This window comes from Daucus carota, chromosome 5 (assembly GCF_001625215.2).
Source record: "Daucus carota subsp. sativus chromosome 5, DH1 v3.0, whole genome shotgun sequence".
Classification (NCBI taxonomy): Eukaryota; Viridiplantae; Streptophyta; class Magnoliopsida; order Apiales; family Apiaceae; genus Daucus; species Daucus carota.
In genome coordinates this window covers 11186943-11203293 of record NC_030385.2, presented here as the reverse complement: position 1 = coordinate 11203293, position 16351 = coordinate 11186943, and the positions used below count along the sequence as shown (strand labels likewise).

The 16351-nt window shown below is 36.1% G+C and overlaps 2 protein-coding genes and 1 pseudogene across 2 annotated transcripts; 2 read left to right on the top strand and 1 right to left on the bottom strand.

Moving 5' to 3' along the window:
• Window positions 1-78: 78 nt before the first annotated feature.
• Window positions 79-3244, top strand: LOC108220844 (uncharacterized). The gene is made up of 4 exons (XM_017394714.2): window positions 79-368; window positions 462-657; window positions 1147-1860; window positions 2901-3244. The coding sequence occupies exons 1-4, from the start codon at window positions 211-213 to the stop codon at window positions 3090-3092; spliced, it is 1260 nt and encodes a 419-aa protein (XP_017250203.1). The 5' UTR covers window positions 79-210; the 3' UTR covers window positions 3093-3244.
• Window positions 3245-3383: 139 nt separating this feature from the next.
• LOC108221317 (probable alkaline/neutral invertase B) lies at window positions 3384-4601 on the top strand (annotated as a pseudogene).
• A 222-nt stretch (window positions 4602-4823) lies between these two features.
• Window positions 4824-10972, bottom strand: LOC108223288 (CRM-domain containing factor CFM3, chloroplastic/mitochondrial). Its single transcript, XM_017397457.2, has 9 exons — window positions 9461-10972; window positions 8648-9122; window positions 8440-8570; window positions 6747-7100; window positions 6489-6645; window positions 6121-6413; window positions 5888-5947; window positions 5682-5783; window positions 4824-5127 (listed from the first exon to the last, which is right to left on the bottom strand). The coding sequence occupies exons 1-9, from the start codon at window positions 10880-10882 to the stop codon at window positions 5047-5049; spliced, it is 3075 nt and encodes a 1024-aa protein (XP_017252946.1). The 5' UTR covers window positions 10883-10972; the 3' UTR covers window positions 4824-5046.
• Window positions 10973-16351: the final 5379 nt, after the last annotated feature.

The following is a 16351-nucleotide window of genomic DNA, read 5'->3' as shown; positions in this document are numbered from 1 at the left end:
CAAGATTTTAAATAAAATTCAAGATTCCAAAATTAAAGTTTGAATCCGAAAATCTAACCCGACAAGGGGGAAGCTGAAAAGTTTTAAGAAGTGCAAGTACTTAAAGAGAAGGATGATGAAAAGGGCCAAGTCCGAAGCCCCCACCCTCTCCCAATTTGAAAACCCCCGCCCCAAACCCAGTGAGAAACTCTAATTGCAATTGCAATTGAAATGAACACAGCGGATCTAAACAAAGTATGGGAAATCAAAACCCTGACAAGAAAAGATAAACAAGATGAAGCCAAAGCCATTCTCAATCGCATCGCTAAACAAGTCCAACCCATCATGCGCAGACACAATTGGCGTGTCAAGCTCCTCTCCGAGTTCTGGTAACTCATCATCATCATAATTTTATCTTAACTGCTTTCATGTCTTTATTTATACTCTTCTATACATATATCGCTTTTGTGTTTGTTTTATAGCCCCAAAGATCCCGCCCTTTTAGGGGTTAATGTGAATCATGGTGTTAATGTCAAGCTGAGGCTTCGGAGACCCAATAGGGATTCTGAATTCTACCCTTTTCATCAGATTCTCGATACCATGCTTCATGAGCTTTGTCATAATGCTCATGGCCCTCATAATGCTGTCTTTTACAAGCTTTGGGATGATCTTAGAAAGGTTAGTTTACCCCCTTTTCTGTTATGTAATGTTTTCTTTTTTAGTTTCCGAAATTGATTTTAGAAACAGAATTGGTTTTAGCTCAGGGACTAATTCCCACTTCTATAATTACATTAAACATCCGTTTCTGCTCTTTTTGATGTTTGTATTATAATGAATTTCTCAAATCACTTAGCAATTCTACTGCCTGATTTTTCAATTCTATGATGGTGTCAATAACCGAGGGGTTGAACCGAGCATGTTGTTAGTAGGTATAATTTCGTTAAACCTAATGATATCTAACTTTGTCGGGCGTCAGCCCAGCCTTCCCTGTAATTTTGATTTTTCTTATTAGGAAACCAACAGTGTAAGCAATCATAAAATTGCAACACCTGATTTTTTTTATTTTTTTAGTGGTTATACCTATTTAATACACCGACTAGTGTGATGTAATAACAAGGTAGATTTTTCCTAGTCTTGCTTCTTTACTTATCACTTCTAAATTCTCAGGAATGTGAGGATCTTATGAACAAAGGGATAAGCGGTTCTGGGCAGGGCTTTGATCTTCCAGGGAGGCGTTTGGGTGGTTTCTCTCAACCTGCTGTTTCATCTTTACGACACACTGCATTGAATGCGGCCCAAAAAAGGGCTCGTCTAGGATCTCTTCTACCATCGGGACCTAAGCGTCTTGGCGGTGATAGCTCTTTGATGACTGCTCTTAGTCCCGTCCAAGCTGCTGCAATGGCTGCAGAAAGGAGACTACAAGATGAGCTTTGGTGTGCATCTGGATCTTGTGAAATAGAGGAAGCAGAAACTAGTAATGATTTGTTGCAGAAGCAGATGGACCGAGGTTCTGGAACCTCAAGGAATTCTACTGGTTTTGATGTAAATAAGTCAACCTCAATATCTGGGAAAAGAAGTCGTGATATGAGTAATATTAATACTAATGCCTTATCTCGTGATACTCCTATGGAGCCTGATTTTCTGGACTCGACACCAGATGGTATAGTGTCTGGATCAGTGGTTTGTGAAAATGATACATCTCAAAATAGAAGTGACCAGAGAAAAAAGTCATTTAAATCCTTTGATTTTCAGAATAAATCTAATTTTATTGATCTTTCGAATGATTCTTCGGCTTCTGCCTCTACGAATTATCAAGATGCTACAAAGTATGCGGCTAATTCTTGTAAGTGGGAGTGTGGAGTCTGCACTTTGGCAAATCCAGTAAGCATTCCTGTTTTATGATTTTTTGGTTATATGTATTTCTTAATAACATCTCCACCACATCCCATCTTCCCATTTGTTTTAGTAAATAGCATGTGTCCTTCCCCGAGTCCTAATATGCAACGTTTACTGCCATAATTTAAGATACATGCTATTTAGCTTATACAGTTTACTGGGAAACCTAAATTCTATTGTTGGCAGTATTAGAGTTTGAATACATATAATATCGCATATGTTCGATAGTAAGCCTTAACTTGTTTAAGTCATAAATTTGAAAGTCTAAACACTAATAGTCGAATAGATATATTATCTATGATGAGATATGTTTTTTTAACTTACGGCAAATCTTGAAAAATGACAATTTTACATTGTTGTACATGTTTCTACGTCCTACCAATAGTATATGGTTAGCCAATAGCCATCACTACTACTGAAGTAACATGCCCAGTGTTCAGTCAAAATTCTACTCGGTATATTTTTATGCATGATTAAATTTATTAGGATGATTATTTGATGTTCTATTATAGTAATAATAGATTGATAAGCACCCTTGCTAGGGTACTTGTCACCACTTTCACGTGTCTTAGCTTCAGTCACCTATTATTGTAAACATATATGCAAGAATTAATACGATTGAAACTCCTAATTTTGGTTGTTTATCTTCATCATCACTTGTATATGAAGCTTCATGTAATCATAGCACCTTGATATGTTTGAAGTATAATTGGTAGTGCTACCATATTTTCCGTCCAATATACCACAATCCACCATTAAAAAATATAAAATTCTTTAAGAAGCTTTTAAGTAGTTACTTCTAAAATTAAATAAAAACATAAGCATCAGCAGCACAGGACCATTTCCTTGTAGTTAAGATTTTTTTTAGCCGAAAAAAATTAAGTTGGGAATTTGCTAACTTGTGCTGAAAGTAGAGGAACACTATTGAACTTTTCACATTCAACTTATTTCAGTTGTATATTTGCTCTTTATAAATATATTAACTTGTATTGTTGTCCTCTGGAACTGACATCTGAATGTTACAGCCCCTAGCGCCAGTATGTGAAGTCTGTGGTACACTAAAGCCCAGAGACCTTAAAGACAAGTACAAGATCTGGTCATGTAAATTTTGTACGTTAGAAAACAGTGTGGATTTAGAGAAATGTATGGCATGTAATGAGTGGAGGTATTCACATGGCGCGCCTGTGGCAGCCCCTGCACCCAATATTGGTACCTGATGTAAAATACTTGTGAAGAGCCTATATTTGCAGGGTTTAAATTTACCATATCGTGATAAAAAGCTTGTAACAAGGCCTTACTGGTGGTTCTGTCAAAAATCTTCTTTGCACTTTTGAACTTTGTTTTATTGAAGTTTTATGATTATTGGCTAGCCAAAGTAGTGTTTTCTATTTGGCCCTTTACCAATATAAGAAATGGGATCAAGCTTCTCACCTCTTATCTGGTCTCAATCCCCTCCACATTGTTAACATAAAACCCAAACTTATGAATTTTTATAAAAAGATTGTCAATTTTTAAAACAAATTGCAATTGTTTTAAAAAAAATTGCAAAAATTTGGAGGTTGCATTTGCACCCATATATGCATCTGCTAGCAATCATATATGCAAAAATATAACTTTAAAAAAATCCCTTGAAAATTACATTTAGCTACAAAATAAGTTGTAAGTGGTGGCAAATGACACAAAATTAGTGCCCCGCAAAGTAATATTAATAACATAAAAATAATCAATCGTAGTTCTTGTGTATGTATCAGTTAGTGCCCCGCGAGGAGTACTCACACTGGTGAACAAGCTCAATGTGATGCCGGACTACATTCCAGATTGGGTTTTTGATTTCATGCCAACTCATGGCGGTTACTTTGTGGGAAATGTGAGTCCAGCAAGAATGGATTTTCGGTGGTTTTGCTTAGAAAAATTGTATTGCAATCTTGTCATGTAATGCAACTCCTGAGCAAGCCTCGGCAATCATGGATCTTATTGAAGCACGATGGGGGGAGCTTGTCGGAGAAATGCCATTGAAGCTCTTTTATCCGGCAATGGAGAGTCACAAATGGCGCATTATCACAGGCTGTGATCTAAAGATCACTAGCCGGAGTTATCATAATGGAGGTTCTTGGCCAGGTGCTCAAATATGTTTTTTCTTTTATGCCTTTTTGCCTTGAACATGCATATAGTCCACTCACTTTGTCAAGATAAGATACTCCCTCTGTTTTGATATATAAGTCGTTTGACTTTTTGATACACATTTCTAAGTCCTTTGATCCGTCATATTGCAAGTGCAGTGCTCCTGTGGCTGCTGACTGCTGCATGTATCAAGACGGGACAAGAGGAGATTGCAAGGCGCGCCATACAAGTTGCAGAGAGTCGATTGATGAAGGATGACTGGCCCGAGTACTATGACGGAAAGCTTGGAAGCTATGTGGGAAAGCAGTCTCGTAAGTACCAAACTTGGTCCATTGCTGGCTACTTGGTGGCTAAAATGATGCTGGAGGAACCATCTCATTTACATAGGATGGCACTTCAGGAAGACAAACAATCTACACACCGATGAGGAAATCGGCTTCTTGGGTTAATTAGTGATTTATCATATCAAAATCATGTCAACCACTAAATTTCAAAATTTATTACTCCGTCCCATTTTACATGTCCCTTTTGGAGAAAAAAATTGTCCCAAAATACTCATCCCTCTCTTTTCAAAACAATATTTTGAATGTTTTTTCTTAAAATTCTCCCGGAATACAATTTTCAATGTCTAACTACTATACATACTGACAATTTAATATAGTGCAATTATCAAGGATAGACACAAAACTTATATCCAACTAACATTTTCTTAATTTCATTCCTAATAATCTGAGACTGAACAGAGAACAAGGCATCCTGGCTGCAAATATTACTGATGCATTGCCACAAAAAGAACAAATAAGTAAATTACACAATATACACGCAACTCAAATCAAAGAAGATATACTGCTGCTATTTTTCTTTACAAGCTCGAGACTAACATTATTTCAGGTAGATCTAAATTTGGCCGTACACTAACATAAGAAAGGAATTATCACAATATGCATGCCGAGGCCTGGTAAATATATTCAGATGACTAACCATAATATGGGCACAAGGATTCTAGTACATCATGAATATCTAGGAGAATGCATCTTTTTCTTGCTCTCATCAATGTCCAAATGCCATTTCAGATTTACCATCCTCATCTCCGCTGTCATACACTTCAAGGTACGCTTCTTCATCGTCGTCCTGCACCATAGAAACAAAACCAATATCATGTCGATCAAGGTTGATCTAGCAGACCTTTTTGGGCTAAATAGTCTAAAAATCAGCAGAACTGATCATCACTGCTCTAGAATGATGCTTAGCTACTGCAGGAAAAATTAGAGCTTGAGAGTCCAATTATAGAGTCCACATTCTTTGATATTTTAAGGATTAAAACAGAAACTAATGTTGTGTTTGGTTGGGGTAGAATGAAAATGGAGGCAATGAATGAATTTGAACTATAATTTAGTTAAATGTTTAATAAATTCATTCCCTCCACCATTCCATTCCTATCAACCTTAACGAGAGCTCAAGCCTTCCACTTTATGGAGCAAAGCTCCATTCCTTATCATACCTATTTTCTACCCAAGTCTTATCACACAAAATTTGCATCCACTCATTTTTTTCAAGTCCTCCCTTCTACCCTCAATTATTTCCTTTCATTTTCACTCATTCCAATCACCCTAACCAGACACAACATAATGTTCTTTCATTGAGGAAAAATATGTTTAAGCAAGCAAAATATCAGTTATATTTACCTCCTGCATGCTGTCGTCATCATCTTCATCACTGTCAGAAGCATTATCTACCCTTGAGTAAAAGGTATCCTCACTAATCCTGTTTACGACTGTCATATCCTCCTGCAAATTTTATAACAGAAGTCCATAAAAAGTATGTTATAATAAGTTAAGAGCTTCTTTATATTTGTCTGTCTTAGCATGTTAATTGTGAGGAGAAAACAAACCAGCTCAAGCTTGAGTTTCTTAATCTTTGCTTGTAACTCTGTAATATGATGCTTTAGTGCCTGAAAATGTTTGGACATAGATCAGAAATAGACCAACACCCCAGAACATAATTAATTGAGATATAAAGAATGCAGGTAAAAATGTTCCCTCTTAATATTCAGTCCGATTGCAAAATTTTTATATTTTGAGAGGAAGAACCTCTTCTTTGACATAGGATTCAGATTTCTATTACCTCACGTCTCTGAAGTTCAATTGATCGAGCTAAAGCCTGCCTTCTGGTAAGAAGATTCTTGGGTCTCACGGCACTGGGTCGCCTATAATTTTTTCCACGATAAACTATAATTGCATAGCCTTTAGTAGTTCTGTCCACAGATACTAATACTCCACCACTTTCTGCCTCGAGAGCAATAGCAATATGCTTGACTTGAGCAAATCTTTTACCATCAACTATTATCTTTACCAGCTCGCGATACTTCCAGTGCAAGTGCATATTTTCAATGGTGCCGTCAAAAATTCCTCTTAACCCTAAAAAAACCATATAATATTAATCTCAGCTCTTATTATATATCAGAAGGATACTACGAAAGTGGGAGTGATTACCTAAATGCAAAAAAGGCTTCATACTCAGGCCAATCTTACGAAATAGAAATCTTTCCTCGTCACTTAAAGTTTCCAGATCATCAGGGAGTGAAGCTGGTTCCAGATAATCCAGCACCTTTCGTAAAGCCTTCTCAGCCCTTTTCACTTTCCTGTTTGCCTGAATTATTATAGCACATTAAACGTCATATATGGAGTGATGTTTCGATGTAATTTACAGGTAACGAAAGGAACACTCGTACTAGTGTATTTGATACTTACAAGGGAAAGCTTCTTCTCAAGAAACCTAACTAGAGAAGCATGTCTAGCCAAAGCTAAGTCTTTCATCATCTTCTCTTTTTCTTCAGCGGTTGGCTGGTTTCCCCAGCGTGAGGTTGCTGCCATGGTCTCGGCAAGCGTTCCTGCAACCAGCGGGTGTTCCTTAGAAGCTTTGGTATTTGATTCCATAAGATCAAACGCTTTTTGACGGGCCCGATCTTCCTCTTCCTGGTTGATAGCAGCTAGGTTTTGCGCTTTTACCAGCGTCTGTGTTACATCAGGGGGTAAGAAGTCATTACCCCTGTAAAAGACAATATAGTCCTTGTTTCTAGATATCAGTGTTCCCCCAGTTAATATCTGCACAAATGATATAAATTTGTATGAGCTGAAAGAATGTAAAACCGGATACAATATATTAAAACATTAGGGTAATCTGGATCACATCTCAGTATTGCGGATGCAAGCATCAAGATCCTAAATGTATGTAACACGGGTTTATATTTATAAGAAAGCAAGTATTTTTGTTGTACTTGAACATTAGCTTATGACCCGTGCCAAGCACGGACTATGATGCTCAGACTCTTTTAGAAGGATCCGAAACAAACACATATCAGGTTGTCAGATCTTTTGAACTACAAAATTAAAGACTTGGGGATTATAAGGATACGACACTTGGATTTGGACACTGCATTATTATTTTAAATTATTCTTATAAATAAATAACTATCATTCTATTATACTGCATAACAAACAATTGCAAGAGTTGCTTCTTTTCTCCTTTTACATCCATTTCACCTATGTTTCTTCATATATGTTCTTATTCCTATCTTCCTCTTAGAGATAGGTCACTAAAATTAAAGATAGGTTGTCTAAGATGGAGAGGCTGATTTTTGGATGACGTCCAGATCCGGATCCCGGTGTTAGTGTTGTGTCCTCTAGACACGGGTACGGATGGGTTTTCTAGAGAGTCCGAGAATCACATAGCACGGGTTTAAATAAATATTTTAAATATCGGTCTTTCTAATGTGTGCCCAAGGGCACACAATAAGCACCAAATTTCATGAAAATGGCTTGTTTAGATTGGTGGAATTGATGTGAATGCAGGGGGGCCATTTACATTTATTATCTATCCACCAATCAAAAGTTAGAATTTTCATGAGAGTTGGTGACTATTGTGTGCCCTTGGGCACACCATAGAAAATTCGTTTAAATATATTATTTTTTCGAAATATAATGTCTTTTTATTTGATTACATTATCATCTTTTTAATATACTTATTTAAATTATTGTTGTTTAGATATAAAACTTTTTATTTGATATTTCTGATGCACTAAAGCAGCGTTTCACTTATTAATAGACGGTGTAAAACATATACATATACATAATTAGTAGTTTCATTGAGGCATAGAACAATATCTTTCCAAATAGATCTTTACCAAATTGATAAGTTACAAAAGTCAATGTTTCTGAAGTATACCATAATATATAATAGCAGTCCACCTTATCTTTGACACAGTTTTGTATGTTGCAATATAGCTTGTGAATAAAGTGTTTCTAACCATAGAAATTAGGAACTAAATCTAGAATGATACAAAACATTCACAACTCTGAAGCAAACACCAGATGTGCATGCATGATAAACAGAACAAAGAACCACAGGCATATGCAGTTATGCACAACAAAATGGTATGTTTACCTTGAGTTCTTCAGCCATCCTTTCATTGCGAGTATTATGCACACCGCGCTTGATAGCTATCTTAGCAATGGCGCTTTTTTCCCACAGCTTCACCATAGCCTTAGCCAGGCCTTGCAGCTCTCTATTTCGTCCTATAGAATGTAAGAATGACAACAGAGGTGATTACATATTTTTAGGTGTGAATAATTAACATTCATTTTCCACATACCCAGGGCAAAATGTGGAGGCATATTCCTGGCAGCCCTGCGGATATAAGTCATCTCCCTGTCTTTCAAAGAATGTCGTATCCCGTATGGAAGAAGTCTGAATGGACGCTTATAACCAGAAACTACATTTGGAAGTAAGTCAGCATCAACAGGCAGCGGATCACGGCCTGCCCAATCTACATACCTTGGACCAATCTCGTCTAACAGAAAGTTCAACTCACTTAGATCCATGTTACCACCTTCAGAAAGACCCTTTGTGTAACTTGCTGAATTGGGTGTTGATGCCTCTGAAGAACTACCTGAGCTGCTGGGAGTAACATTTGGAGAATCATCTTCGAAATACTTTGGAGGCTGTGATACTTTAACATTAGGCTGATTATTGGTGAATAATTTGACACACTGAAGCTTGTAGGCCATTCCTCTAAACAAAACTATTGAACTACCTGACCTCCATATCACCAAACCTCCAGTTCTTCGCTGAGATTAAGAAACCAACATGTTAAAATATTGAACATTCTCAAAGCCAGCAAGTTTAGAATTTAAAAACTCTCTTAAAGTGAGATATCTTTGAAATCACAAACAAGTGTAATCATAACACTGGAAAAGACATTGTTAAAAACTCTTGCCTACTAGCTACATTTTACTGATCACACAACATACTAATCATATAGCAGAATCATCAGATAGTGCAATTTAGTTCATTCATAAAATTACCAATACAAGTGATATATATATCAACAACATGTTGCTGAAATTTAATAATGGGTGGCCATAAAATTTAGGCGTGTCAAGTTCAGGAGCATTATAAAACCAACCTCCAAGATATCATGGCTCCTCTTCATGTTTACAGCAGTAGGTCCTTCAAATTTCAATTTAACAACCTCGTCAACTTTCCACTTCTCATGTATAGAGTCAACTAGGGCCTGCGTGATGCCAGCTGCTCCAACTTTGATCCTCTCTACCATCCTTAATGACACATTTCTTAGCCTCTTCAGTTCAGGTTCCGGAATTAGTTTTTCAGCCAACATTGTATTGCTCTTCATAGACTCCTCCTTCGTAGATTCCATAGGCTCCCAAGGCATCATCTTCTTCAGTTTATCTTCTTCTCCTAATTTATCATCCAATGGCCCCATTATATCACATCCATCTATAGAATCCCCAGCCCTTCCAACTTCTTGCTGGATAATACCAGATAATATCCCTTCGTAAGATAACTTTTCATCAAGCTTATCAAATTTCCTGTCATTTTTCTCCAATAGTAACTCACTTGAAATTGCATCATCCACATTATCAGTTTCTTCAACGGTATCATCTTTCTCGAGAACAATACCTAAATTCTTCGATTGTAGAAGATAACCCTGTGGAAACTCGTCAACCGTCTTTTCCCTAACAGTACTAGTTTCTAGATTTCCAGCTTCATAATCGATTTGGCCCTCGTTGGAATTGCTTCTTTGATCCCAAGGAGCAAACTTTACCTGATTACCCACATCCACTGAGTCACTCACCAACATATTATTATCGATTCTCGACTTAATCCCAGCAAATTCATCAATCGTTTGGCCTCTAACACTACTACTTTCTACACTTGTACCATTTAAATCAATTTGGGCCTTCTTGGGTTTGATTCTTTGATCCCAAGGAGATAACCTTGCCTGTCTATTCACATAACTAACACTACTTGAATCACTCACCACCGAGTTATCATCAACTCTTGACTCAGTCCCAGCAAATTCACCATCCCTTTTGCCTCTAACACCACTACTTTCTTCAGCTTCAAAATCCATATGGGTTTTGTGGGTTTTGCTTCTTTGATTCCACTGAGCTAACTTCACTCTATTTTTCACAAATCCAACACTGACTGACTCACTCACCACCGAGTTATCATCAATTCTTGACTCAGTTGCAGCAAATTCAGGCAATTGTTGAGTACTTCCTTTCTTATGACCATCTTCTTCCCATGGGAATTTTTGGGTCAAACAAGGGGTTTTCACAGACCATTTATCTTCAATTTGTTCCAAGAAACTGGGTCTGGGTTTTCTCTTTTTCTTAACATTTTGGGTATCCAATTCAAGTGTTTGATGGGAACAAAAAAGTCTAAACCTTGAAATGTTAAAACTTCTTAAGGAAATGGTCTGAGGATTATGATAAAGAATGCAGAGAGATGAGAGATTACAAGTGGAAGAAAATGAAGGGCATGAAAATAACCAAAGTGGGGGAGAAGAAGAAGACATGGACATGGGCACAGTGATATCTATTGCTGAAACCTCATGGATAGAATTTTCCAGTGTTTCTTACTCCCTCCCATTTGGTTTGCAACTGAAAAATGAAAATTGTAAATTGTTTTCTCTAATTATAAAATTGAAAATTTTATTTTTGAAGAAGACTACATTCCAATTTACGGATATAATTTTATAATATTTTCTGTTTTTCGTACAGATCATTTGAATTTTTTTACATATTTTCAAATTTTTGACTGCATAATTAAAATTAATAGTATCTGTAAAAAATAATTTTTCAAATAAAAATATTATACTTAATTTGATGAAGTTTTGGATGGTTAGAGTCCAAAATATCTCAAGTAAATGTTTTACTGTGTGTAGAACTAGAAGGCTTGTTGAATTCCCTTGACAATGCTTCAGCAAATGGGCACATTCCCGGGTGTAGATTAAGCCAAATAATTTTCAAAAATCAGGGGTCTTTTAGAGCTAAAATGAAGACGAATAAACAAGCTGAATTGTGTACGATGCATAGCGATATTACTGATAGTAATTACCCGGGACTCCCATCGTTGGTGGGGAGATCAAAGGAACGGGGTGTTTGGCTTCATTAAAGAAAGAGTGTGTTGAAAGCTGGAGGTCCAAACTAGTTTCTAGAGCTGGCAAGTTGATTCTGATAAAAAAACGTAGGACAATCCATACCATCATCTGCTATGTCATGTTTTTTGGTGCCAAAATCTATGTGTCATTTAATGGCTATTCAGGCTCTGAGCAGAGGAAAGGTGTGAAATGGCACTCGTTGGAAGCAATGAGTATGGCAAAGAAGGATGGAGACTTAGATTTTCGAAACCTACACGGTTTCAGTGTTATTCTGCTTGGTAAGCATGTCGGAAATTTATTCAAGAATCCAAATTTGTTAGTCACAAAATATAGTGTCAAGACAGGATACCAAGTTTGGCACGAGCAACATAGGACCAGTTCTGCAGCAGTTCCTTCTGGTGGTTGGAACAAAATTTGGAGATTAAACATCCCTAACAAAATGTGGATTTTTCATATGGCGTTTCTGTCAAAATAATGTTCCAGTTTGTAACCGGCTTCCATATAAAGGTGTTTCTCTTCCTATCACCTGTCTTTTGTGTGGAACACTTGCTGCATGTGTTCTTTGATTGACATTTCCTAATAGGTGTTGAGACATTTGGGACTCTGATATGATATGAGCTCTATGATTTCAGCTCCGGAATGGCTACTTGGAAAGTTGGAAACAGTGTCATAAGAAGAGATCATCTGGAAAGACGGAAACAGTGTCATAAGAAGTAGTCTTCTCCCGCGGAAGGCACACTCAAAGTGAATGTTTCATGTTCATTTTTCCAGGAGGCTGAGGTTTTTATGATTGGAATGGTGATGAGGGATCACAATGGTTTGTTCATTGAATGAAAGACTCTCTCATTGCCATGTCCATCTACAATATTTGAAGCGGAAAGTATTGGTGTTCGAGAAGATCTGTCATGGATTATGAGCCGTCATGAAAGCAGGGTGGTGGTAGAGACACTCTCTGTTAACTATGCGTGATATATGATAAAAGTGACAACTTACACATAATTGAACATTGCAGAGACATGTTACCGTCCATATTGGGGTTCATGTTTCACATATTACAAGGCAAGCAAATATGATAGCTCATGAGTTAACATCTCTTGTTTAGTTAATGGGTTCATTGTATTCACATCTCCTCTTCATTTGTTAAAGACCAGTTTGCCTGACATTTCCGATTAATGAAAGCCCTTCTCGTTTTTAAGAAAAAAAATGCAAAATATTCCTAAACGATATTCTTTTAATCGGGAAGATATCACATTTCAAAAATTAAATTAGACTAGAATCAATTATTTGAACACTTAACGTTATTTATTCCTAATATTTATCGGATTCTTCTCCTATGTGGTTTGTTAAAATAATTTAAATTCGGAAAGGTGTGAAATGGCACTCGTTAGAAGCAATGAGTATGACAAAGAAGGATGGAGGCGGTTTCAATGTTGTTCTGCTTGGTAAGCATGTCTGAAAATGTATTCAGAATCCAAATTTGTTAGTCTCAAGAGTCCTAAAAGCGAGGTGTTTTCCAGATACACATATTTTGAAAGCTAAAAAGGGTCAGGGCTCGAGCTTTCTTTGGAATGACATTTGGTCTGCGAAAGAGGCTATTATTAAAGGTTTCACGTGGGTTGAAGGTGATGGGCAAAGTATAGCAGCTTCTAAAGATCCGTGGCTGAAAAAGAAAAGGGAATATTGAGTGAGTAATTTGCAGTTCTATGAAGGCAGAGATGAAAAGGTTGTGTCTTTATTCTATCCTGGTACTAAAACCTGGAATGATTGGCAGATTAAGGAGCTCTTCAGTGAGGAGGATGCAAACGATATTCTGGCAATTTAAGTGCACAACATTTAGTTGATGACAGAGTAGCATGGCCCAGATTTGTTGATGGAAATTGAGTTAATTATCTTACTCGGCACTCACTTCACACCAATATATCATCCGGGGCACTCTTGAAATTTCGGTCTCATTTGAAACACTGTTTTTAGAAATTATATCAGTCTTAAAAGTTAAAAGTTAAATTCAAAAACAAATCGACGGTTTGAGAAGTGTTACTTATGGGGATTTAACACAGTAGGCTATAGAGATTATGTAGGTACGATTAATTGAATTTCTAAGTAAAAAAAAATGGCTATATATGGATTATTAGGGTTCTTCATGACCCATCTCTTCCACCATCAATTTTACCCATTTTCTGGACACGGAAATTCAATTAATTGTACCTACATAATCTCTATAGCGTACTGTATTAAAGCCCTATGAGTAACAGTTCTTAAATTGTCTATTTGTGTTCGAATTTAACTTTTTATTTTCAAGACTGATACCATTTCTGAAAACGGTGTTTCAAATGAGACCGAAAATTCGAGAGTGCCCCGGATGATATATTGGTGTGAAGTGAGTAACCAATTAGATAATTAACCCGATGGAAATTATAGTGTTAAGACAGGATATCGACTTTGGCACGAGCAACATGGGACCAATTCTGCAGCAGTTCCTTCTGGTGGTTGGAACAAACTTTGGAGATTAAACATCCCTAACAAAATGAAGATTTTCATATGGTATTTCTGTCGAAATAATGTTCCAGTTTGTAACCGGCTTCGATCTAAAGATGTTTCTCTTCCTATCACCTGTCTTTTGTGTGGAACACTTGCTGCGTGTGTTCTTTGATTGCCATTTCGATAATAGGTGTTGAGACATATGGGGCTCTAATATGATATGATCTCTATGATTTCAGCTCCGGTATGGCTACTTGGAAAGTTGGAAACAGTGTCATAAGAAGAGATCATCTGGAAAGACGGAAACAGTGTCATAAAAGTAGTCTTCTCCCGCGGAAGGCACACTCAAAGTGAATGTTTGATGTTCATTTTTCCAGGAGGCTGAGGTTTTTATAATTGGAATGGTGATGGTAGGGGTGTCAAATGGATAATTCGGATACGGATCTGCCTGTATCCGGATCCGGATCCGAATCCGAAGATCTATATCTGTATCCGTATCCGAATCCGAATATAGTTATTGTATAATAATAATAATATATAATATTTAATATCATATATATTTAATTTCAGATTCGGATATTATCGGATACGAATATGCCTATATCCGTATCCGTATCCGGAATTGTCGGATTCGGATGCGGATAATATCCGCTTTGTCTCAGATACGGATAATATCCGCTTTATCTCGAATACGAATGCGGATTTTTCGGACGGATATCGGATTTTTCGGACTTTTTTGACAGCCCTAACTTATGAGGGATCACAATGGTTTGTTCATCGAAGGAAAGACTCTCTCGTTGCCATGTCCATTTACAGTATTTGAAGCGGAAAGTATTGGTGTTCAAGAAGATCTGTGATGGATTATGAGCCGTCATGAAAGCAGGGTGGTAGTAGAGACACTCTTTGTTAACTATGCGTGATATATGATAAAAGTGACAACTTACTTGAGGCTGGACACATAATTGAACATTGCATAGACATGTTACCGTCCATATTGGGGTTCATGTTTCACATATTACAAGGCAAGCAAATATGATAGCTCATGAGTTAACATCTCTTGTTTAGTTAATGGGTTCATTGTATTCACATCTCCTCTTCATTTGTTAAAGACCAGTTTGCCTGACATTTCCAATCAATGAAAGTCCATCTCATTTGTAAGAAAAAAAAATGCAAAATATTCCTAAACAATATTCTTTTAATCGGGAAGATATCACATTTCAAAAATTATATTAGACTAGTATCAATTAATTGAACACTTAAACGTTATTTTTTCCTAAAATTTATCGGATTCTTCTCCTATGTGGTTTGTTAAAATAATTTAAATTCAGAAGATATCACATCTTAAAAATTATATTAGACAGAAATCAACTAATTCAACATTTAATGTTACTTATCTCTAATACTTATCATTTATCGGATAAGAGCGTATTCAATTTAGTTGGCTAAACTAATAGAAAATACTGATTAAGTTATTATTTTTGAACATATAAGATATTGTGCTTCAATAGTACTGGTTATATTAACTAATTATATTTTAAAAATAATATGATTTATTATTATTATTTTAGAATCTGTTTGGCGACAGCTTTATAGGATTCTATGCCACAACTTTATAGGACACGGGCTAGTTTATAATTTTATTTAACATTACAACACATGTATTAGGGTCACTCATTTTTTATTTTTTTTGAAATAAAAGCATCGCTCATTTATTTACATTATAGTAACACAAAATGGAAAAAGGTGACATAATCAATCACGAGAAGCTACAAGACATATCCTGACGTGGGTTTTCTGCCCAAAGATAAAAGTAAATTAATAAATGGTTCCTTTTCGTTTACTAAAAAATTTACTCTTGTTGTTATAGCATCTCATCGTGTTCATACACACAAAGTAAATATATTTAATAATACATTAACAAAACTGTATTCTTTCAATAGATATACTCTTTATCCCATAAGTTGTTTACGTTCATTATTTACACGTATATTAAAAAAATTATAAAATATAATTTTATATTTGTTTAGACACATGTCTATTGTTGAAACAACAATTACAACTACAACCAAAAACTAGAATTTTAGTTATTTTTTGTTATACATCTTTTTGTGATTTGTCACATGTTAATGTGAACTATCAATTATTGACATAATTATTTGTTGTACATTTGTGTCCAGTCATAAACATATGAGTTTGAGTTATTGAACAACTTACACCCAAACATGATAAAAGAACTTGAAGAAGAGGCGGTGCTATGCGATCTCTGAATCCCTAAGTTTGATGTACACGATTGTACGACAACCCACTTTAAAAGATAGAATTTACCAAGGTGTTCTGCATCATACCTCTAAACATCTTAATTGATCAAGAAAAGATAATGTTAAAGTGCTTCAATCGATGCCTTATAAAATA